This window comes from Terrapene carolina, unplaced genomic scaffold, assembly GCF_002925995.2.
Source record: "Terrapene carolina triunguis isolate 2854851 unplaced genomic scaffold, T_m_triunguis-2.0 Scaffold85, whole genome shotgun sequence".
Classification (NCBI taxonomy): domain Eukaryota; kingdom Metazoa; phylum Chordata; order Testudines; family Emydidae; genus Terrapene; species Terrapene triunguis.
In genome coordinates, this window is record NW_020664436.1 from 33,472,786 (window position 1) to 33,498,061 (window position 25,276).

The following is a 25,276-nucleotide window of genomic DNA, read 5'->3' on the forward strand; positions in this document are numbered from 1 at the left end:
CATAACTACGCTCGTCACCAAATTCGAGGGCTAGAGCCCTGGCTCCTACTCCCTACTCCATCCAGTCCACTTGCACCAGGTTGGGATGCAACAGCCCCATGGAGGCTGCTCTCCTTCCTGTGCTGCTACCCATGATCAGTGTAGCCACTGCAACGGAGTGAGAGGGTACATAATGCAAATTCCAGGTCACAATCTTGCCATCAGTCACGTGTAGATAGATCACACTATTTTAATATTTACAATATTTATAAACATTAAATATGGGTAGAACTATTTGTTATAAGCTTTAATAAGAAATTATCATAAACAGCATGGAGGTTTTTTTGTTTTGTTTTGTTTTTTTAAAACACAATGTCCATCTACCTGTTTTTCTTTTCAGTCCTAAGAAAAATCATCATTAGAATAAAAGTGCAAAAAAATAATAATAATTTCACATGATTTTGTGGTGTGTTGGGAGGAGGGACAGGATGGATGCACCTGCTGGAGATGTCAAAATTGAACATTTTTCATAAGGCCATTGAACACCAGGAATACAGTGGTCACCATTATACAACTACAGTTACCTTCTGAATGCAAAATGAGCTTTGCCACCGTCTACATAGCATTCGTATACCTAGAACTCAGAAGTATACTGCAGTAACTATGCCACAAATGCCACGATAATTTCAATGACAGCCACTGGATGTACATTTACACTGTAGCTTTTCTGTTAGTCTTTTCTTTTTCAAAACATGAACAGCTCCAACAATCTGAATGTGCCACCTGACTCACCTGTGCAAGTTTTCTACATCTTCAATAGTCTCAGGCAACGTTTTCCCTTTGGTTTCAGGCAGCAACAACACCAATCCACCAGCAATTAAACCAACCACAGCTTCAAATTAAACACACACAAGAAGACCAAGTTAGAACCCACACACATCATAGGATATTATTGCAGCCAGATGGCATCAAATGTAATTGCTGAATTTAATTAAAACAACAAAGTCTGTAGAAGAGATTTTGTTTTTTTAACATACAACAATAAAGGGCCAAATTTTGCTCTAAATATAGTATACAGAATTTTTGCACACAAGGCAGGTTCACAGCTTTTCAGGGGTCTCACTGCAGCATTACGGAGATAATTATAGGTAGTAAAGTTTAATTATAAGCTACGTACGGTAATGGTATCTATCAGGTTGGAAAGGCATGTTTGACAAATGGCAGTCGGTATGTTTACACGAGATGAAATGTACTGGATTTCTCTGTCACCATGAGAACAAGATTTTCAAAATTACAGTTCCTCTCTCACTCATTAAGTTCCTGGTTACCAACTTTCATAAGCCCCAGTCTAAAATGTATGTATTATGAAGTCCCTTGTAAATAATATAAATATGCTCTTTATTAAAAATAATGTATTGCCTTCAAAGATAGTCTTCTCGCAATAATGCGCTAGTCCTAAAACTGGAATTTTGTAGTATCTGGCCTAAAGTTTAGATTGACTAATCTCCAGGAAGTTTCAGCCTGTTTTGAAGAAGGTTACTCACTAGTCTATAGCCTTTTTTAAAGATGATTACACGGTTGTCTAGCCAAAAAAGAAAATATTGACAAGACTGAAGTCTGCAACATCCTTAATAATCCATAAAATATACCCGACAGGCACCATTTGAAATTACAACATCTTGTCTCAAAACAGAGATCAAACCACAGAAGTAAGAAAATGACTCAAATGAATATTGTCAACAAACTTAAATGTGATCCGAATTTTGGTGAATTTCACAATCCTCTTCGACTTGTCAAAGCAACATTTGCTAGTTCGCAGCTTTTTTTAAAAAAAGGCACATAAGAAACCATAAATATAATATGGAAGCGGACTCTGACTACATACACAACTCAGAAGTGAACTATTAGTTTATCATGAGTTGAAGGTTTTGTGAAGGGAAAAAATATTTTCTCTCCTAGATTTGAAATCAGTTTCTCAGATTTGTTTGTCATGACAATTGAGGCATGGTTAATACACCTGAGGAACACTCCACAAGAAAGTAAGAAAATACTTACCAAAAACTATAAGTGGCAGCTCATGCCAGATCTCTGCCAGCCTATAGACAACGAACGGGGCTAGTATCCCACCAACGTCACACAAGGAAGAGCAGACCATTACACCAAGGTTCCTGATTTAACAGCAAAACAATTATTGCATTATATTGGTCTGAAAAAGTTCTGTAGCTGGAGCAGAGTTGATCAAAACACTGAGCTGGTACAGAATACATCCTGCCATAAAATTGTGATGATTAACTATTTGCATTACTGCAGTGCCTCAAAGCCCAGGCATGAACCTGGACTCTATTGCACTAGACACTGTACAAACAGAACAAACGTCCCTGCCCCAAAGAGTTTACAATCTAAGCGTTAGACACGAGACAACAGATGGGGGGAGTACAAGGAAACAATGAGACTATTGGTCAGCATGATACGCTGCGGTCTCAGTAGCCTAACTATAATAAAATACCAAAATAGAATCACAAGTCCTGATTCTCTCCTGCCTTGCTCCTCATGAAGTCATTCACACCTGTGTAGCATGAGATTATAACCCTACCAAATAGCCATGGGAAGGTTTACTCCTATTTTGCATAAGTGTGAGTAAGTGATTCCCTGAAATTCAGAGAACTTTCTACAGTTTCGTGTGGGCTCTCTGCCTTGTGCTGATTGGCTGTCTACACCAACCCTCCCCATCCCTGTCTGTGTCTCAGTTTCACTCCACACCTGCCCCTCCTTACTTTCTTCTGATCCATTCTGCCCTCCCTCCCCCCCTCTTCCCTTCCCATTTAGCTGATCCTCCCCAACATAAAAATATCATGAAGTTACCCCTCCCACCCACTGTTTCTATCCTCTCTGTTTAAATCGTAAACTTTTCAGGGCAGGGACCTGTGTTTGTAGAGTGCCTAGCACACTGGGCTCTACTCTTGATTGGCCCTTAAGCACTACTGTAATAAACACGATGAATAATAAACTTCAACGTAGTAGAGAATCAGGCTCAGAGTGTCCGATTAGAACCTCCCATCAGATAGAACAGAACTTTGAAAATATTAGCTACATTATTTTAAATAACTGTCAATGTAGGGAGATGTTCAAAGGTCCGCCTAATGTAAATGTCAAAAAAAAAAAAAAAAAGAAAAAAAAAAGCCTTCAGTAGCTTCCTAAGTAGAGCTTATAGGCAGAATGATCATTATACAGGTTTCAAATGAGTGTATGGGAATCTAGCAGTTTCTAGATAATATGGGCTAAATTTAGATTCTTTCAGGGTCTTTTTTTTTTTTTTTAAGTGATGAATGCATGTACCTAAAATCCTCTTATAAAACTGCTATACAAAGCCAGCATTTAGGGGTAGATTAATAGTTTCATAGATTTTAAGGCCAATGAGTACCACTAGATCACTGGCTCTTAAATTTCATCCAGTTACTGCTGTGTTGAGCCCTGTAACTTGTGTTTGGCTAAAGAATATCTCCAGAAATGCATCCAGTCTTGATTTGAAGACTTCAAGGGATGGAGAATTCATCACTTCCCTTTAAGACCAAAAGGTGCCCCAATCCACCAACACATTGGGGCTTCCAAAACGTCAACCAGCCCAGATTCTTCCCAGTCCTCCTCAATTCTGCTCCCCTCCTCAGATACACTCTTTTATGCTACTTCTATCTTCCTGCTCTCCCAGACCCCTGATAGACTCTCCACTTCTCATTGATTCATTATTGTCTCTAGCCCCTTTCGACCTCTGGATTTGAAGGATAATAATCTTGCTTTAATCCAGCTCTGCACGTTCCATTTGCAGTACAATATAGGGAGAAGTTGTATAGGAATATTCTGTTCCTGCATTAACTTGTCTCTTATTCAATTTTCTAAGTGATCCATTTGCATAATGTTCTTTAGATATCAATAGGTCTATAATTCTGGAGCATTTCTGTACTAATCGTTAAGTCAATATAAAATACAACATATCTGTCAGTTTCAATAGCTGCCTTTCACATCATGCTGGCCCCAGACAACGCACTCACCTCAAAAATGTTGGGTACAGTTCAGTGTTTACAAAGCAAACCATTTCGATAGACATTGTAATTCCCATTCTCCCAATGCAAACTACAGTCACTTTTAGCCAGTGAATATCTGCAAAGGAAACAGTTATTTCACTTACAATGTTTTCTGGAGGTTTTTTGGGCCAACAGTGATTGGGTGGGCAGGGGTTATCTAATGAAAAAATGTTATTTTTAGTGGAAACCAATAATCCTGTATTACTTGAATTGTATTAGTTTGAAGGAACTGCTATTGTTTAATTGCATAAAGCAGCAGATTAAAACAATCAGCACCACGTGGGTTATTGTTAAATGTGATTTGCAAAGTTATGTACAGTACCCTATTTCCCCAAGATATTTCCTATTAATTCTGATGTCTGCAAAAATGTAGACTTTCATTTACTCCATCTCATTTCTGAGAGGTGGGAACCCTGGGTGCAAGGAAAGTCTCCAGCACCTGTCAGGGTCACAGGCTACAATCACAGACGTGCTTTTGCAAACTTTCAAACCTAGACTATAGCGAGACAGATTAATGAGTCCCCAGGAGGTAACACTGAGAAGGTAAACTACTGAAACCTCTGACTACTCACCCTCAGGGATTAAAGCCATAATGAGACAGGCAGCCCCTGCCACCAGAGTTGCCACAGCCCAGGGATAGCGACGGCCAATGCGATTGATTGTGAGAAGGATAATGAAGGCAGCTGGAAATTCAACAAGGGCAGAATAGAAGAAATCCAGATACATGTTCCCACCAGCCATTGCCATGTGCATGATGAGCCCCTGGTACAGAAGAGAGCTGGCCAACCTAGGCAGAGAACAGAGCCCATTCTTCTTAAGAGATTTAGTCAAAGAACAGAGCCCCGTTTCCTCTTGGAACGCATATAAACAAACCTTCTGAACCACAATTAGGTCAATGAAACCAACTTCAGCTCTAATTTACTCAACAGTGTAGACGAAAGCCTGAGAGCCTGAGTGAAGAACAGTAGAGATTAATGCTGGAAAGCAGAAACTAGAGGTAGAGTTTACAGCCCATAAAATAATGCGGTAGGTCAGGAACTAAGTACTGAATATAAATCGGGTAGGAAATATTAATGGTATCATAGACTAAGGCTAAAAAAGCTTTCAGACTACTCATACTTCTAGCTCTGAGTTACAATTATGGGCTTATGATCACTGAAGGAATAGTCCTTTGTCAAGTGCCCATTCTGCCCTCTGCATCCTCACCATCAGACATAATGGAGACTCAGATGGGCAGTTGGACGAGCAATGCGTTTTCTAAATAACTCCTCTTAACAGCTCGGATGGTTGAAAAGAGCTCTTAGTTGAGGAAAAAATTTACCATGCATCTAGGGAGTGAGTTCAGAAGGTAGGCAAACTCTCCTGGTCAAATGCTTGTATTAACATTCTCATCTTGCCTCAAAAGATAAATTTACCTACAAGTGTTTCATATAAGGAAGATGCTAAGAGCTTGTCCACATGGCGAGTTACTGTGTGGAGACCCAGGGTGTGAATCTACAGCACTTCAGCTTGCCATGCAGTAATGTCCCGCAGGGAACTACTACAGTGTGCTGAAAGGCCAAGAGCGTGGCTTAGTGCAAGTCTTTTACTGTGCTGTAGCAATGTCCACATGGCGAATTACTGCATGGAAAGCTGGTGCACTGTAGTGTCCCACCCTGGCTTGCTGCACAGTGGCACACCACATAAACAAGCTCTAAGACTAGGAAATTCTGTCATGGCAACACGGATTTGTCTGTGCTTAGGGATCAGCAGCAGCAGATCTACAGAGATTCCTAGAAGCTGATTGGTGACAATGGGCTACAGGCAAAGCCGATGGCGTCACTTTGGCTTTGTCTATACTAGAGAAATCAGTATTGCAAGTCGATTTCTTTACATCAGTAGTTCCACCATCAATTGAATGTGTCCACACCACGGCTGCTTTACATTGATTCAGGTGAGGATGGCTCCTTCAGCCAGTGAACCTCAGTCCTCAGATGAGGGACCCGTCCCGCATGGTATTCCTTGGTTACCTCCCCCTTCACAGCAACTCCCTCCATCACACTTTCCCCAATATCTCCCCATCCCCTGCTAAAGTCAGGCCTGGGATAGGGAGACATCTCTGGGTACAGCAGATACTGTGGGGGGGGGTCACACTGGGGGGATAGGGCGCAACTATCAGACCTGACATTAAGTCAGTTGTGCCAATGTGTTGCAGCCAACAGTTACCCAACTGGTTGAGCCTGCACCAATTTAGGCTACCACAGTTCTTACCCCTATCCACTTTGGGGGTAATTGAGACCAGTTTTTGCCTCGTTACAGTTGACTGAAGCACTTGTCTACATAGACATAATTTGCTCTTAAACTGATGGAGTGGGGAACAAGTGTAACTTCTCTGTGTGTAGAGAAGTCCTCATGTGGCCCCATAATTCATCCATTGGTGACTAGACACATGAGGTCATCATGGCAATGGAGCTAAACTAAAACCACAGTTAAGAACGCTAGCTCGTACTATTCCAGTGATCTCCCCTGACAGGATTGAGAGTAACTGAGAAACCTCCCCAGCAGTACAGGAAGACAAAGGAGGAAGAAAGTCTGGAGCATGAAAAAACTGAGTTCTGAGTGCAGGAAATGGGGGTAAGACAAAACTGGAACTTTAATGCTTTGTAATAAAAAAAAATTAAAGTTGTCTTAAGACTTTTTACCAGATATACATCAAAATGAATGTGTGTTTCCGCATCTGAGGTGTCCTGACAAGGTCCATAAATGAAGGACTCAGATTTTCCCCATCTTCCTCTTCAAGGTTAATATTCTACAGAAGAACCAGTGCATTGTTAATTAAGGGCTAAACTGGGTGAGAGAAATTTATCATGTTAAAGCAAACAGGAAGGGAGGGGCTCGTGACATACTGTAGTCATATATTAGATATGTTACTTAATACAATACGTAAGAGCTTCCTGGGAAATGCACCATTCCATTGTGATTATTGCATGGGATATGGAGGAGAAGGATCACAATGATAATGAGGGAATTCTTTAACTTCAACAGTTTTAGTCGTTCCTTAACTATTTGATCTGGTGTTTCCTAAGTAATTTCTCCAGGATTCTAAAGTTTCCTTTTTCTTTAGTATTAGCTGAACAGGTCATGAATCAGCAGCATTGCAATGCAAAATGTTTCAGCTCTGGAATACACAAGAACCTTGGCACAGCACTGACACCTGGGGTATATTCCTGGCCTTGTTTCAAACCTCCTGCATGACATAGAGCAAGCGTCTGAATCTCTCCTTGCACCAGCTTCCTCATCTGTACAATGGGGAATGATAGCTATCCAGCTGGGACTGTGAGGTTAACTTTGATATTTACCAGCATGTAGAACTCCTCAGGTGGAAAGCATTATACAAAAAACTTTTATAATGTTCACCTACAAGCATAAAACCTCAAGCTCACCTGAAAATGGGCAGGCAGCTTTTTCCCATTCTTTTTGGCAATATAGTCCACAATCTTCATGGCCTTGTCATTTTGCTTCTGAGATATCAGCCACCTTGGAGACTCAGGCAGACACCTGTAATTCAAGCAAGCAGACACTGCCATACAGAAAACAAAATGGTGCATCCACACTGAACCCAGGCTATGGAGACAGTACTTCGGTTGAACACAGTGACACTACTTTCAGCTTTTCAAGAAAAGAACAGTTTGCCGTGCTGCAAGATGAAGTTGGAGGAGGAGCCTTGGCAGTAGCTCAGTTTTACTGGAGATGAACACACTCATGATAAAACAATAAATAATATGAAAACCTTGCAATAAGAACATGCATAGCACTCGCCCAATCAATTTACCCATCTGATGACTCCTCATGAGGAGCCATTTTCCAACTATACCATCGACAGACAGACCGACCCACCCCTCTAAAAGCACTGGAACTCTCACTCCATTTACTCATGTCAAATAAAACTCACAAAAATAGATAAAGGAAGAAAACAAAACTCTATCCTCCCTAATCCCCACTCCGGGCAGACAACTCTTCACAACCCAAGTGCTCATAAAAAGAAAAGAGTGAAATCAAAATGATACAAGTTAATTCTTTGAAACAATACATCAAAATGATCTACTAAAGGAGGAACCTATTACTTTTGGTTGTGCCACAAAATATAGTATAATTTTAAAAAAATTCTGTGCAGCAAACCACTTTAAATAAAAATACTTAGCCATTGGACAATCACCACTAATTAACCCCCATTTCAAGGTGATGTCAGTCAAATTATGGCCCTAAATTATTTAATAAATTTCCCTTTAAACAAATGTTCAATTGATGCATACATAAAATTCAATTCCTTGTGTCAAATTACTTTACATCCAATTTTCTTTTAAAAAATAATCCACTCACAGCATAACATAACAGAAGTTTGATTCCTAAGAATATATTTGACAAGATGTGCATGCTATAATACAACCAAGGATTGAACATTAAAGGAGACTATTCCTACTCTTTGTTGGTGTAGATCTTCTGTTTGCATTAACCAGAGTAATGTGCATGCAAACAGTATACGACATTCTCCTACAGCTCTTGATCATCTCTCTTGGGTGAAGGGAAATAGAATTTTAAATCCTCTGTTAAGGTATATGAAAGTGCTTACCAGTAATAGAGCAAGAGGAGGAAGCATGGTAGAGTAACAGTAAGCTGCAACCATCTCCAGTGAGGAATAGCATAAGCAACACCATCGAGCAGGAGAAGTCCAACTGTAAAGGCCACTTGATAGAGAATTCCCACTGTCTTCCTATGGCTTGGGCCAACAACTTCTGTGACTGAAATGTATATAATACAAGTGACTGTTCAAAAACAGAAGGAAAACTGATGGATCATTTTAGAGATGGAAGAACCAAGAAACCCTACTCCAGAAACAAGGGATTTCAAGCATTTCAGGAGGCGTAGATTCTTTTCAGGGAGTCTGGAGGCAACCACCAATTCCCTCAAGAATATTCCTTAATTCTAGATTTTTGCATAAAATCTTAATACAAATCCTTTGATACTTGTAGACCAAGCTTAATTTGCTTATTAAATTTTATTTTTATTAGATCATTGAGGTCAGTAATTATGTTCTTCCTGACTGTACTGTGCTTAAATCTTATTCTCTGTTATGGCATTCCACGCTTAAGTGAAACAGGATCACCAAAATTTACATATGAAATATTTTACTGTACAATACAACACTATCGTAAATAAAGTTCCCATAATGTAGAACTGAAGGATCATATTGTGCAAGGAGGTAATAATCCTTCATTGTTTGACTGATGTGAAGTGGTGGGGGCAGCTGTTCCAATAGTGGATTTAATACTCAAATCACTAGAATGAAAATTTATATATGCACAGAATGGACTGGTTGATACATTAGGTTTTCTTCATCTCAAACTTCTGGATAACTACAATAGCTCGATGTTTCTGCTACAATGTTTAGCAGTATAATAGTTTAAAAGGTTGGCATTTCAGTTTTTGTCATCTTCAGAGTTAACACTCCACTGATGTGAATGAGGCAGTTCACACCACTCAGAGCTATTGTTTAAAAAAGGTCCACTTTACAGATTCAGGAAGACAGACAATGCTAAGCCATGTAGCATTTGGAAGATTTTCTTTGCAAGCATAAAAGGAGAAAAGCTTATATTTTAAAAACAAAACCTAAATTCTGCAACACTTAAGGGATCCCTAATGGCACCTTTAGCACCTTGGGCAACAGCGAACTACATTTAACAGACCATGTAAACAAACAAACTAATGCTGGATCAGTGTAGAGTGATATAATCAGAGTGACACCATCACTATTTGAGCAGGGCTGGATTAACACATAGGCAAACGAGGCATATGCCCAGAGCCCAAATTTGGGGAGGAGGTGATGGGGTTTTTTTAACCAATGCAGATTTTTGCACAAACTGAAAAAAATTCACTGGGCAGGTCTACACTACCGCTAAAGTCAATCTAACTTATGTCACTCAGGAGCAGGGCCGGCTCCAGGCACCAGCTGACCAAGCACATGCTTGGGGCGGCACCTTGGGGCGGGGCAGTGCTCGGGTTTGTTTGGGTTTTTTGGTTCGGCAGGGCAGCGCTGGAGGGTTTGTTTTTGTTTCCGCCGGGCGGTGCTCGCGGGGGGGCGGGGCTTCGGGCGGCGCAGCACTCGTGGGGGGGCAGGGCGGCGCTCGCGGGGGGGGGGGGGTTACGGCAGGGTGGCCCTCTTTTTTTTTGCTTGGGGCGGCAAAAAAAGTTAGAGCTGGCCCTGCTCAGAAGTGTAAGAAAGATACCCCCCTGAGCAACGCAAGTTAGATGGACCTAAGCGCTGTCTACACTGGCGCTATATTGGCAGGAGACACTCTCCCACTGACACAACTTCTGCCTCTCACAGAGGTGGAGTAATTATGCCGCCTGGAGAATGCTCTCCTGTCGGAATACAGCATCTTCCCCAGATGCGCCAATGTAGCTCTTCTAATGTAGACCTGCCCATTCATTTGAGTGGGTGGCATTGCAACCTGGTGCATGGGGTTGCAGCACTGCTCAGGTTTGGCCCATCCACCCCCGTCCTGGTGAGTAGTGCCACAAGCAGCAGCAGGACAAGCAGCCGGTCCAGCAGATCCACAGCATGGCCTTGGGGAGTGTACCTTACCACTGTTTGCTGTGATTCACATTAGACGTTGGGGCCCAGAAGTGTATGTTTGCCTAGGACCCAGCGATGAGTTAACCTCCCTATTGCCTTCCCACCCTCGGATATATTTTCCATTCAAATGAGCGTGCACTATCAAAGAGCGCCAAAACAACTTCTGCCTTTTTCTTGGTAGGAATCTACTGTACTTGAGTTATTGTTTAAGATGTAAAGCCTGGGCTTGCCATTTACTGCTCCTTTATGTATAAAGATTCCTCAACGTTGTTTGTTTCCTCACAGTCCTCTATCACCTCCTCCTTTCACTCTGTTGAGAGCACACTGGAGCCTAAATAGTGATGTCACACCAAGCTGCTGCACCCTTCCCTCTCTTGCGTACTGGGGAATGGGAACTGCATCTCAGGTAACAGCCTCATTTGACATCACTATTCTGATCTTCCAAAGACATCGGGATCTGAGGGAAGAAAAACTGATCTCTCTAATGTAAGCTAATAACAATCTCTGAACAAGTCTTATATATACTTTCAAAAAGCAGCAAAGGGCCCTTTTCTGCTTCCCAGTTCACATTTAGTCCAATGAATTGCTAGTTTTCCCTTCATCTCCCATTACCAATATTACTCCCAGGGAAAGCACCAGTCTTACTCAGGATGTAGCCTGCTGTCCAGCTGCCCTTGCTGACCAGTCCTTGTAGGAAGCGAAAGATCACCATCCAAAGGTAGCTTGGTGCGAAGGCCACAAGAACTCCAGAGGTGGCACTTAGAAGGATTGTCACTATAAGGCAAAGTTTACGGCCAAATCTGCATGGGAAAAGAATTACAAGTACAAGTACAAGATCAAAATACAGACACACACCAAAGTAAACTGTTAAAAACTTCATGTAGCATTTAGAAAAGCCAAACATTTATCAATTGGGAGGATAGGCCCACATTAATATTATAGAACTACATTTATATGGTGTTAATGGGGGCCTAGTGCTCACCTACCAATTGGGTTAACTTCTCCATTGCTTTGTAATTCCATAAATGCTTTTGAGCAGTTTGGATGAAACCAAGTATCCCAAATGATAGGTGAGCAATAGGCCCACATTAATACATATAGATGATAAAGGTATCCCTTCCTGTCTATTTTTGGAATTACAGTCTGTGTTATTAAGTATGGAGGAAAGATACCTGCAGATGAATATAATTACTCTGCAGTTTCTTTTGAAGTGCCTATGTAATGTGAGGATTAGGAGTAACTAATTTACATACAAAGAGCCCAATCCTCAAACCATGCATGTTCAGATCTTCCATTGATACGAATCGAAGTTTCACATGTAGAGAACTTACATAATGAGGCCTGCAGAGCTTGCAATGCAAAGCAATTTGGAGGGGGAGCGGAGGGATGGGTGGAGGGGAATACATTGTTAGGAATGCGAGCACATCTTTTTCCAGTGACTGGAAAAATTGTTCTAATGGTTTATAACACAACGTGCCCTTCCTGTGCCCAGAGCCAGTGGTATATCCTTAATCTCAATGGGAGTCTACAATGACTTCATACCCTAGTTCTGAACACAGTGCTGCGGTTATGAAAATCACAGTATCAATGCAAATGAGAGACACGAGTATCTATTTGGCAATCTCCGACTGTATTACTACTTGATAAGCAAACCTTTAACAAAAGGAAACAGGATGTTTTCATATCAAAATTGCAATTCATACCACAGAAAGACAGAATGACAACTCCAACTCAGAGTTTCCTGACTTTTGTTAAAAATCAATATGTTCATATAGGGTGTCTGGGTTTTTTGCACATTATCACTGTAAAATATACTGAAGAGCACATGAGCACTGCAGGGAGGAAACTTGCAGGATCAGGAAAGATCTGCAGCTACAAAAACCCATAGAAATCTCAGAGTCTTTGATACGTTTTTCTAAGACTGAGAGACTTAGGAGTGTTCATTCATTGAAAGGCGCATGAGCATGCTGTTAGTCAGATGGATTTGCCTCGACATTTGTTTATTTTTAACTGATAAACATTGATTAGGGATATCAGCTATGTTTTAATATCCCACACGTACCTGTCTGCTATGTAGCCGACGCATACTGATCCCAAAAAAAAGCCAGCGTTCACACAGGACTGAAAGAGATCCACCTTCCAGGAGTCCTCACACACCAGGTTAAACTGAAGAGGCACATCACAGTTAGAAGGGAAACTCAGTGAATATATCCACTCCTTAAAACTAGAAACTGGTTGATACCAACAACCACCACTTTAGCCTTATTAAAACAACATTCTATTCCAGGGTTGATCCTGCATTTTAAGCATCCCAAAGTCCCAGAAGTGGTTAGAGGCATAGGAACACAAGACCAGGCCCCTGGATAAGTCTGCTGATATCGCCCCTATTTCCCATGCATCTAATCTTATATGACTAGGGAGATATGGATGGGGGGGGGAGGGGGAACCACACCTGTTGCTCAGTATTGGGTATCACCCAAAAGCCCCAACCAGGATTAGGACTCTTTTGTGCTAGGCACTGTATAATCATAGTTAATCACTATGGACTTGAACATCCTTGGACATAGACATGCAGGCAACTCTGGTCCCTTTGGCAGCTTCCACGGGGGGCTGGCAGCTATGGTCCCAGCCACGATTCCTGCTTCTTCTCCGCCTATAGATCAGTAGCCACGGCTGCTCTAATGGTGTGTAGAATTTTCTTTGCAATGAAGATTCTAGATGCCTATAAAAAGCAGCAAACACCACGTGACCTCCGCTGGGCCACAGTTTGAGAGCAGCTGCCTTAAAATACTATGCACGCTGAGCAGGAACAGTTTGAATTTGCTGTAAGAAGCCCAAGAAGAGAGGTCCTCAGAGCTTGCTGGGCCTGAACACAGAGTCTTCAAGACACTGGGGGGGGCTTTGGAGAGCCAAAGCAGGATTGTCCCTATCCAAGTGCTATCCAGAATCAACCCTGTTAGATATTGGCTACTCATTCTTGGGTTTTGTGCATAGTTTTAGAAAATGTTTCATAAAGAAATATTGGTTCTGTTTGGGGGGGGCACGCACAGTTAAAGGATGTATATCTGGCTGTATATCCCTTTCCTTCTTGCTGGGGTTAGGTTAATTAAAGCTATGTATTTTTAATCCACACGCCAAGATGTGTTTACTCCTGTGCTGCTGTATTTCTGGTTCTAGGGATTAGCATAGGACAAAGCCTGGTGCTCCCCCTGTGTTACCTTTACATTCTGTGACTTTTTTCCAGGTCCATTGCTGGACAGCCAAGCGAGGGCTGAAAGAAAGGAGCTAGGGCCCTTGTTGGAGGCCCATAGTTGCAACCACACTGGAAGTTGTGGGCAGCAATAGGGATCCGTATCCAAACCCTCTAAACCAAACTTCCGACTGAGGTGCCCATTCTGACTCCACAGCAGGGAGGCTCTCCCAGTCTGATTGGCAGCAGGCCAGTCGCTGAGAACCTACTGTTCTTTTCAATGATATTTAAATATAAGAAATGTTTAAGGGAAGAAAGTTACTATTGGCAGCAAAGCAGGTTTTTAAACAAAATTTGTGTCTGTTTCTCCATCTATGAACAAGTGTTGGACTCAGCGCTGCAGGAGGCAATTAATCTAGTTCTTGCCAGTAGAGGCGATTCCAATGGAATAAAACAAATATTGACAGCACACCTTCCCCGGGACCTCACTTCACTTTAAAATTGACAGCAGAACTCCTATGTGATGCAAGAGAACTGACTCTGCAATAACATTGAGGCACCTGACTGCTCCCAATGCCTAACAGATACATAAGTAATCTGGAAGCAAAGTCTAACAGACCTATAATAATGATTGACAAGGAGTACAGGATTTTTAACTGAAATTTTGTTTAATTTAAAAAAAAAAAGTCTAAAAGTAAGGACGATAGTTCTATCTGTGGAAACCTTTTATAATGCAGATTTACACTGTTATAGAAATGTTTTGACAGGCTCCCAAAAGCTATTCTGTGCAAGATCTTTAACAAATTTAATGCAAGTAAAAGAGTGTTCCTAGTTTGACCAAGATTTCCAAAAGGGATTGATTGTGGCGTCTCAGTTTTTGAGTCCCAACTTGAGATGCCTCAGAAGAGCCCAATTTTCAAACAGTTGTGAGCACCTACTTTGACCTTGAAAGGGGTCATTGAAACACCCAGGATCAACAGTCACTTTTGTAAACCTTGGCTCACTGGACTTAGGTTTTTCCTTTGTCCTTCAGCTGCTGCTATAGAGACAATACAAATAATTACAAGTTAACAAAAAGTCTGTTGCAAATGATAGTAAATAGGAAGGTAAAATGCAGAGAAATTATTATTCATAAGGGACAGTGAGGCAACAGAGAGAACCCGTCTGTGTGTACAGAGCTCTTCAACACAAGGCACATTTGGGGCAAAATGTTCAGAATTGACTGTTGAACTTCACACACACATTTAGACACCTAAATAAGTGGTTTGATTTTCAGAAAAGCCAAACACCTGCAACGCCTGTTGACTTCACACTAGGCATGCTAAGAGGCTTAACATGGGTCATTCCCTCACCAACATTCCCTCCTGCCATTTGGATACTCGCATCCATCTCAATACAAAAATTTATCCTTAAAGCCACTTTCTTAAATAAAATAATGGAAAGCTTTTATTTTAGATGCTTTAAAAAAAAACAAGATGTTTTGGGCTAAATTTGATCTGACAAGGTCCCTTAAGACAATTTTCTTACTCACTAAAAATTAACAATGATGCCTCATAGTACAACTTTTATCACTTAGCGTAGATCTATGAATGGGGTATTTCCACAAAGCACATAATATTGCACAATATGCACCTGTTATTTCTAAGGCTGTCAAGTGATTAAAAACATTAATGGCGATTAATTGCGTGATTAAAAAAATAATCACAATTAATCGCATTGTTAAACAAGAGAAGAATACCATTTATTTAAATATTTTGGATGTTTTCTACATTTTCAAATATATTGATTTCAATTACAACACAGAATAAAGTGTACAGTGCTCACTTCGTATTTATTTGTATTACAAGTATTTGCACTGTAAAAAAAAAATAGCATTTTTCAATTCACCTAATACAAGTACTGTAGTGCAATCTCTTTATCATGAAAATGAACTTACAAATATAGAATTATGTACCAAAAAAACCTGCATTCAAAAATAAAACAATGTAAAATTTTAGAGCCAAATCCACTCAGTCCTACTTCTTGTTCAGCCAATCGCTCAGACAAACAAATTTGTTTACATTTGCAGGAGATAATGCTGCCCGCTTCTTTTTTTACAATGTCACCTTAAAGTGAGAACAGGCGTTCTCATGGTACTATTGTAGCCGGCGTCCCAAGATATTTACATGCCAGATGTGGTAAAGATTCATATGTCCCTTCATGCTTCAATCACCATTCCAGGGGACATGCGTCTATGCTGATGATGGGTTCTGCTCGATAACCATCCAAAGCAGTGCAGACCGACGCATGTTCATTTTCATCATTGGAGTCAGATGCCACCAGCAGAAGGTTGGTTTTCTTTTTTGGTGGTTCGAGTTTTGTAGTTTCCGCATCAGTGTTGCTCTTTTAAGACATCTGAAAGCATGTTCCACACCTCGTCCCTCTCAAATTTTGGAAGGCACTTCAGATTCTTAAATCTTGGGTCGAGTCCTGTAGCTATTTTTAGAAATCTCATATTGGTATCTTCTTTGTGTTTTGTGAAATCTGCAGTGAAAGTGTTCTTAAAATGAACAACAACATGTGCTGGGTCATCATCTGAGACTGCTATAACATGAAATATATGGCAGAACGTGGGTAAAATAGAGTAGGGGACATACAATTCTCCCCCAAGGAGTTCAGTCACAAATTTAAATTAACACATTTTTTTTAAACGAGCGTCATCAGCATGGAAGCATGTCCTCTGGAATGGTGGCCAAAGCATGAAGGGGCATATGAATGTTTAGCATATCTGGCACGTAAATACCTTGCAGTGCCGTCTACAAAAGTGCCATGCAAATGCCTGCTCTCACTTTCTGGTGACATTGTAAATAAGAAGAGGGCAGCAGTATCTCCTGTAAATGTAAACAAACTTGTTTGTCTTAGTGATTGGCTGAACAAGAAGTAAGACTGAGTGTATTTGTAGGCTCTGAAGTTTTACATTGTTTTGGTTTTGAGTGCAGTTATGTAACAAAACAAAAATCTACATTTGTAAGTTGCACTTTAACAACAAAGATTGCACTACAGTACTTGTATGAGGTGAACTGAAAAATACTATTTCTTTTGTTTATCATTTTTACAGTGCAAATATTTGTAATCAAAAATAATATACACTGATTTCAATTATAACACAGAATACAGAATATATGAAAATGTAGAAAAACATCCAAAATATTTAATAAATTTCAATTGGTATTCTATTGTTTAACAGTGCGATTAAAACCACGATTAATCACAATTAATTTTTATAATAGTGATTAATTTTTTTTTTAGTTAATCGCGTGAGTTAACTTCAATTAATCGACAGCCCTAGTTATTTCAGATACACTGGCCTTCAGATGTTTAGCCTCCACACATTTTATAACTGAACTGTTATAGGGCATTAAGCACCAATTTCCCGTTTTAGACCTTGTCGACAACTTTTAACAAGCGTGTAACCTGTTAGCGTAACGTGGTGTGTGTCTACACACAGTGTAGTGAACATTGTTAGAAACTGTGGCAGTTGCCCTGTTTCACCCTTGAGATAGGAAGACAATCACGTGCCAGTCTAAACCTATTATTTTGCTGTGGAGATAGCACCCTCATGGCCATGCACGTGTAACTGCTTTGGCTGGCCCTCTTTCTTTCCAGCTCTGTGAGTAGGTCTACTCTGCAATTAGATGCCTGCGGCAGGCCCGTGCCAGCTGACTCAGGCTCCTGGTGCTTGGGCTGCAAAGCTGTTTAATTGCAGGGTAGACTTCTGGGCTCAGCCTGGACTTTCGGACCCTGCAAAGTGGGAAGTCCCAGAGCTCAGGCTGCAGTCCAAGCACAGGAGGTCTACACTGTAATTAAACAGCTTCACAGCCTGAGCCCTGGGAGCCTGAGTCAGCTGGCATGGGACAGCTGCAGGTTTTTATTTGCAGTGTAGACATACCCTGTGTGGTTGGTCAGACCAGCCCCCACATGCTGCTGCTCTATCTATAGATTCTCTGGGTGCTCAATCTCCTGCAGAGGTGCTATGGGAAAGCTAGCCAGGTTTTCCCAGAATGCACCAATGTGAACACGGTTAGACAGTGTGGATACACTACCTTGTCTGGCATGTGGTTATGTTGTGCCAAGAGTTTGTGTGGATACAACTCAGCCATGTTTGTTGTCAGATGAGAATGGCACGAACTGGTTACTAAAACACAGTTGCATCTATGTGTGCAGGGCCTTAAATAAAGAATCCCCTCTAGGAACTGCTTCTATATGGGCCCTTGAGTTTGTTGCCAGGAACAGGAATGTGGAGAACCACCAGGGCAGTGTGGCTGGATGTGGGTCCCTGGGCCTGGCACCCAGTCAATGGGAATGTACAACAGCACTATCACTCACTAAATCAGCAGCAGCAATTGGGCTGGTTGGTGCCTGCTCCAGAGGAGGAGAGTACAGATGGTCACTTCTGAGGGAAGCATCGTGGAAAAAGACAGCATGAGGAGCCCTGTGCAGCCCTAGCCACACTGAAACCCTGAACCTGGAAATGAGGGATTAGCAAAAGCAGGAAGGAGAGAGAAAGGGGGGGGTGGAAAGAAAAACAGGACGGCACCAGGATGCTAATGAGAAAGACAAGGGAAGGAGAAGGTCAGAGACTACGAGAAGTGCTGGATTGTGGGTGAAATGTTAAGATGAAGCTGATTCTGCCTGTCCTCAGTGCAAGGGGTGAATGTCTCATAGGAAACAGCGATTTGGATCAAGATACTAGTTTTTGTCAAATTAAAAGCAGTTCCAATGTCCAAGCTGAACTGACGTATTGTACAGCAGTTAAAGTTGGTCTTGGTTGTAATAAGTGACTAGAGTTATTTTTGCTGGCAACTACCATGAACCAAAACCTTTAATGAACAAGGTTTCAGAACAATTTTACAAGTAGAAAATGGAAATGATGTTTTTCTTCAGTAAATTTACAAAATTGTTGTCAATTAACTGGAATCTGAAGAAAACTTTACACAAAAGTGTGTGTATTCATATGAAGATAATTCCTTTAAGCACAGGAAAATTAGTATCAGAAATCAAAAAGTATCCACAATTAAGATGTGGAGATTTTCTGAATATCTAAAGGGAAGGAAGTTTCCAATAAAAACAAACAACCAACAACAACTTAGTTTTCCCCCCTTATGGTTCATGTGTTTTGTTGCTACAAAAATTGTATTTTTAAAACATTTTATCCCACTAAATCCAATTCTCCTCAAGTAGCTCAATCATTAGTCTAATCCAGGCAGTAAATCCTTCTATTTCTTTTAGTTCGTTCATTCTTATCAACTGCACTTCAACAGGTGACGTTTGTCTTTGTAGCAATGTGCCCTCATCCCACCATCTGATCCCTGCGCAGAGTCCCACTGCAGTCAGAGGCACGGGAGCCCACTCACATAGATCAGATTTCAGAGTAGCAGCCGTGTTAGTCTGTATCCGCAAGAAGAACAGGAGTACTTGTGGCACCTTAGTACTTTGTTAGTCTCTAAGGTGCCACAAGTACTCCTGTTCTTCTTATAGATCAGATTGCCATACAAGGAGTGAAGGAGGACATATTGTCTGCAGTTACAAGGATTCTAATGTACCACCTCTTCAATTTCAGCAAAGTAGGACATTTCCCTAACAGCAGTGATTACATGTTCACCGGCCTACCTGATATAATGGGAATAGATGGCACAGCATTACAATAGCTTCAATTATTCCCCTCCAGCACAGCTCAGAGTGGTGATGGGTAACTATTCCTCTTCCTCAAGGGCCCTCCCCCTGGGACTCCACAATTCCCCCTTCTACATGAGACCACTTGGAGAGATGGCCATGGAGCCCTAACAATATGCCGATAACTCTCCACTGTCATTTTCTACTGACACGAACAATACCACACTACCAAGAGGTCAAAATGCCTATGAGATCAGCTCCTGGGATGAAGGGCAGCTGCCTCAAACTCAGCCTGGGCAAGACCAAAGTGTTGCTACTTGGAATGATGAAATACCCAGAGGAACCATCCAAGGCCTTGTCTCTGACCCACCCAATGGTCAAAGTAGCACAAAGCCTTGGGGTTCCATTTGACTTATCGATGTGTGGATATGACCAGATAGCATCAGTGACAAAAGAAGCCTTCTTCCACTTCCAGCTCACAAGGACACTCCACCCTTTCTCTCCCAGACAAGGACCTGGCCACAATGATCCATCCATTTGTCGCCTATAAATGTCATCACTGTATATGATGTTGAACGGGGAAACAATGCACAGGCCTAATTCAGCTGCCTGCGTCCTCCAAAGTTTAATGTGCTCATAGCACCTAAACATGTGCGCCAGTCCCACCACTGACTCTGTCAAGGCTGATTCCCCACTCTGGCACTTCGAGTGCAGAAGGTGGGGGCCTGCAAGGATTCTAAAAATTAATACTGGCCACTCCAGGCTGGTATTAACCTCCCAAGGTTACAGCTTTTCTCTGTCCTTGGATGTGTAGATGCTGCCACCACCCAGTGCAAAAACCCCTTTGAGAGACCAGGAAGGCGCATTTGGGAATTCCTTCCTGTGGGGTACCCTCAAGCCCTTTCACCCCCCCTCCGGGGAAGAGCTGAGAAAGAAAACAAAGGAAATCAGCTGTTGCCACCAGCTAATTAAACATGTGCACAAACTTGTTAGGACACAAAATCCAGTCCTGTTCTTAAAAAAGGTAAATTTTATTAAAACAAACAAAAAAATACATTTAAAAACTCAGGTTATTGCTAAATTTAAAAAACCCTCTTATAAAAATTAAACATCAAGAATAACCTTCTTGAAGTCCATCTTAAAGATTACAAGCAAAACAAAAGCATTTGGGGTTAGCACAGAGGAGTCCACAAGCCATAAAGAAATAAACAAAGATAAACCTAATAGCGTCTTCATAGACAGTTCCCCATCTACTTACGTATCGGGGGTTTTAAATGAGTAGTTTCTAGGTATGATTTGATGATTTTTCATACCTGGCCCAAGCTTTTACAGCATAGCTACTCTGTCCCTTCTCTCCTGGAGAACCACCACAGACTGACAACGGGGAAGTTTTTTCCCCCAATTTTAAAAAGGTCGAGCCTTTCCATTGGCTCTTTTGGCCAGGTGACCGCTTAGAGTCATAGACTTTAAGGTCAGAAGGGACCATTATGATTGTCTAGTCTGACCTCCTGCACAACGCAGGCCACAGAATCTCACCCACCCACTCCTGCAACAAACCCCTAACCTATGTCTGAGCTACTGAAGTCCTCGAATCATGGTTTAAAGATTTCAAGGTGCAGAGAATCCTCCAGCAAGTGACCCGTGCCCCACATTGCAGAGGAAGGCGAAAACCCCCCAGGGCCTCTCCCAATCTGCCCTAAAGGAAAATTCCTTCCTGACCCCAAAAATGGCAATCAGCTAAACCCTGAGCATGTGGGCAAGACTCACCAGCCAGACACCCAGGAAAGAATTCTCTGTAGTAACTCAGATCCCACCCCATCTAACATCCCATCACAGGCCATTGGGCATATTTACTGCTAATAGTCAAAGATCAAGTAATTACCAAAATTAGGCTATCCCATGATACCATCCCCTCCATAAACTTATCTGGCTTCAAGACTAAACTTGATGTGTCTTTTGCCCCCACTGCTCCCCTTGGAAGGCTGTTCCAGAACTTCACCCCTCTGATGGTTAGAAACCTTCATCTAATTTCAAGTCTAAACTTCCTGATGACCAGTTTATATCCATTTGTTCTTGTGTCCACATTAGTACTGAATTTAAATAATTCCTCTCCCTCCTGGTATTTATCCCTCTGATATATTTAGAGAGAGCAATCATATCTCCCCTCAGCCTTCTTTTGGTTAGGCTAAACAAGCCACGCTCTTTGAGTCTCCTTTCACAAGACAGGTTTTCCATTCCTCAGATCATCCTAGTAACCCTTCTCTGTACCTGTTCCAGTTTAAATTCATCCTTCTTAAACATGGGAGACCAGAACTGCACACAGTATTCCAGATGAGGTGTCACCAGTACCCTGTATAACAGTACTAACACCTCCTTATCTCTACTGGAAATACCTCGCCTGATGCATCCCAAGACCACATTAGTTTTTTTCACAGCCATATCACATTGGCGGCTCACAGTCATCCTGTGATCAGCCAATATTTCGAGGTCCTTCTCCTCCTCTGTTACTTCCAACTGGTGAGTCCCCAGCTTATAACAATAATTCTTGTTATTAATCTCTAAATGCATGACCTTGCACTTTTCACTATTAAATTTCATCCTATTACTATTACTCCAGTTTACAAGGTCATCCAGATCTTCCTGTATGATATCCCGGTCCTTCTCTGTATTGGCAATACCTCCCAGCTTTGTGTCATCCGCAAACTTTATTCGCACATTCCCACTTTTTGTGTCAAGGTCAGTAATAAAAAGATTAAATAAGATTGGTTCCAAAACCGATCCCTGAGGAACTCCACTAGTAACCTCCCTCCAGCCTGACAGTTCACCTTTCAGTATGATCCGTTGTAGTCTCCCCTTTAACCAGTGTCTTATCCACCTTTCAATTTTCATACTGATCCCCATCTTTTCCAATTTAACTAATAATTCCCCATGTGGAACCATATCAAATGCCTTACTGAAATCGAGGTAATTAGATCCACTGCATTTCCTTTGTCTAAAAAAATCTGTTACCTTCTCAAAGAAGGAGATCAGGTTGGTTTGGCACGATCTACCTTTGTAAAACCATGTTGTATTTTGTCCCAATTACCATTGACCTCAATGTCCTTAACTACTTTCTCCTTCAAAATTTTTTCCAAGACCTTGCATACTACAGATGTCAAATTAACAGGCCTGTAGTTAGCTGGATCACTTCCCCCTCCCCACCCCCTTCTTAAAAATAGGAACTATGTTAGCAATTCTCCAGTCATACGGTACAACCCCTAAGTTTACAGATTCATTAAAAATTCTTGCTAATGGGCTTGCAATTTCATGTGCCAGGTCCACTCCCTTCTTTTTACCTATAGAGGGAAACTTTTTAACCCTTTACAGGTAAAGCAAGTAGAGAACAACTACTAAGAGGGATTTTATAGCTAACTGGCTGGTTGGGTGTCCATAAAAGGGAGCTACTCCCCCCGCCCCCTTTCATTTATCACAGACTCCCAAACTGCTTCTGCTGCCAGTTCAAAGCCTTGGCCCTGATCTTAAAAGCCACAAACAGATTAGATCCCAATTACATTAGAGACCACATTTCCATCTAAGAAGTGCCTATGTGTGTTTTTAGGAGAGATCAATTATCCTGTGATTTTTCTTACATCGCCCTTCATGGTGGGTAAATCTAGTTTCAACAATCTTCAGCTTTTATGATTGTGTCAAATACTTATATTGGCTCTTGCAATTGTACAACATTTTAGCTTAGTTTAGTCAAACTTCTTAGTTTAATCCTGTTTATACAGGTTTTTCCCTACTACTACTTCTGTGAAGTTAGCTTTAACAGCTGGGATATTACAAATGGTGTTCAATTTTTAAAATATCTCTTGGAAGTAGTGGTTATTTTACAGTATTTGCCTACATTTTCAGCATACTGGAAATCCATGGATTCTTTTCTGTGATTTATTTCCAGTTTGGTTGACTAATAAATGGTGTCTCTTTTAGCAGGATTGTGCATTGTCTTTTTCCTATATGTAGCCATTTAATCTCATCATCTTTGATCCAATCTAATGAACTTAAAAGGTGTTTCACATTTGTCAAGGCTAGATCTTAATTTTTTTTCCCCTCAGAAGCTATAAGATTTAGGCCACGATCCTACAGTAAAAAGCAACAAAGAGTCCTGTGGCACCTTATAGACTAACAGACTTATTGGAGCATAAGCTTTTGTGGGTGAATACTCACTTTGTCAGACGCATGTCAGTGAGCATCCTACAGTGAGCAGCATGTGGGTGTAGGAATCCACTTGTGTGGAACTCATTGCACACGTGACATCTTATGTGGTACTCTTGGTTTCCATATCAAGTTTGAGATGCATGTACGCACTCTTCCATGGGAGTGCTCATGCAATTAAAGCTTTGCATAAGATCGAGCTCAACTTACACAAAGATCCATTTACCTATTTGTGAAGTGTAGGTAGCTCCCTGGTTGAACGCAAGAGCGTATCAACAGCGCAAACAATTCCGTACAGAACAGAAAATGAAATACAGGTTATACAATCAAACAGACCGTAGTAGTCAATATATTCCATTATGAGGAGTCTCCTCTTTAATGAAAGCACTTCTGTTAAATTTAACTTTTGTCTGCCCTCAACTAGTTGGTAACCCAGGGGATGGGGAGGAAGAGGAAAATATTCATTTTTACCTCAGTCACGATGGATGATCCTGAAGAATCATAAACCCAGCCATCTTGACAGGGGGTAAGAGGGATACTGCTCCTGTTGCCATAACCGGTGAAGTTTTCTAAGGGGTTTATGCAGCTGAGGCCAGTTGTGTTCCAGTCCACGTCGTATCTCCTGCACTGACTAGAGAAAGACTCCCCATGTCTCCCCTGCTCTGGAACGGTGTAATTCAGCTCCTCTTCTAGACTCCAGCCACATCGGCTGCTCAACTCAGCAACTCCAGGACTGAGACAGCGGTGTTCGGGAGTGAACCCCAAGAAGACAACACCCACGTAAATAGGGGTGAAGGAGGCAGACAGCAGGCATAAGACAAAAAAGGCTTGCTTCTGGAACAAGTCAAATTCCCCAATATGCTCTAGAATGTCATCCAAGGTTGGCATTTTTGCATATTGCAACTCACTTATAGTAACTAACCTGGTTTCTCTTCCCAACACTGCTATGTATTTTGTTGGCAGCAAAGCTGCTTAAGTAGCAATAAAACATTTGACCAAAAGTCAAAGAGCTACTTTATAAATTATTAAGCTGTGTATTGCTAGCTTTATTTTTTAAGTTAAATTTGAAATCATGCCTAGGCTCACCCGTGAACCATGGGGAATTGCTATTTGACCCCCACCAACCCCCCTAGAATAGATTCTTCTTGGGGTGGGCAGGAAGTGGGGTAGAGGGGCAAATTGTTTGCTCACAAAAAATTAACAGGGCTAATAAAAAGGTCATTTATTTGTCATTAATTACCCAAATCCTTATTAAGGTACTTTGAAATGTTTCCTTCCCTAGCTTGTGCCTTATTACCTTGATTTAGGTAGGGTACTCAACAATATTTCTAACTAAATACATTTATTAGCATGGGTGTGAGAATGAAAAATTTAGGGTTGCCATTGCTAGGCAGCAGACTCTTGAATAGTGCCTGTCCTGACCACAGGCTTTGCAGGGGATATTTAAAATGTGGTTCAATAGAGAAATGCTTTCAAGGAAAAAACAGCTCCCACCTTTGAAGCTGAGCTTTGTAGTGGGGTAGAAATATATGCTCTAAAAAGGCTTGTAGACAGATGCCTGTTTGTGCA

General features: G+C 41.4%; 1 protein-coding gene across 1 annotated transcript; it reads right to left on the reverse strand.

The window, feature by feature from the left end:
- Positions 1–767: 767 nt before the first annotated feature.
- On the reverse strand, positions 768–24,595 carry LOC112103848 (solute carrier family 22 member 2-like). The gene is made up of 10 exons (XM_024195812.2): positions 24,179–24,595; positions 12,734–12,837; positions 11,317–11,471; positions 8,668–8,836; positions 7,481–7,595; positions 6,740–6,846; positions 4,631–4,845; positions 4,026–4,134; positions 2,035–2,147; positions 768–871 (listed from the first exon to the last, which is right to left on the reverse strand). The coding sequence occupies exons 1-10, from the start codon at positions 24,593–24,595 to the stop codon at positions 768–770; spliced, it is 1,608 nt and encodes a 535-aa protein (XP_024051580.2).
- Positions 24,596–25,276: the final 681 nt, after the last annotated feature.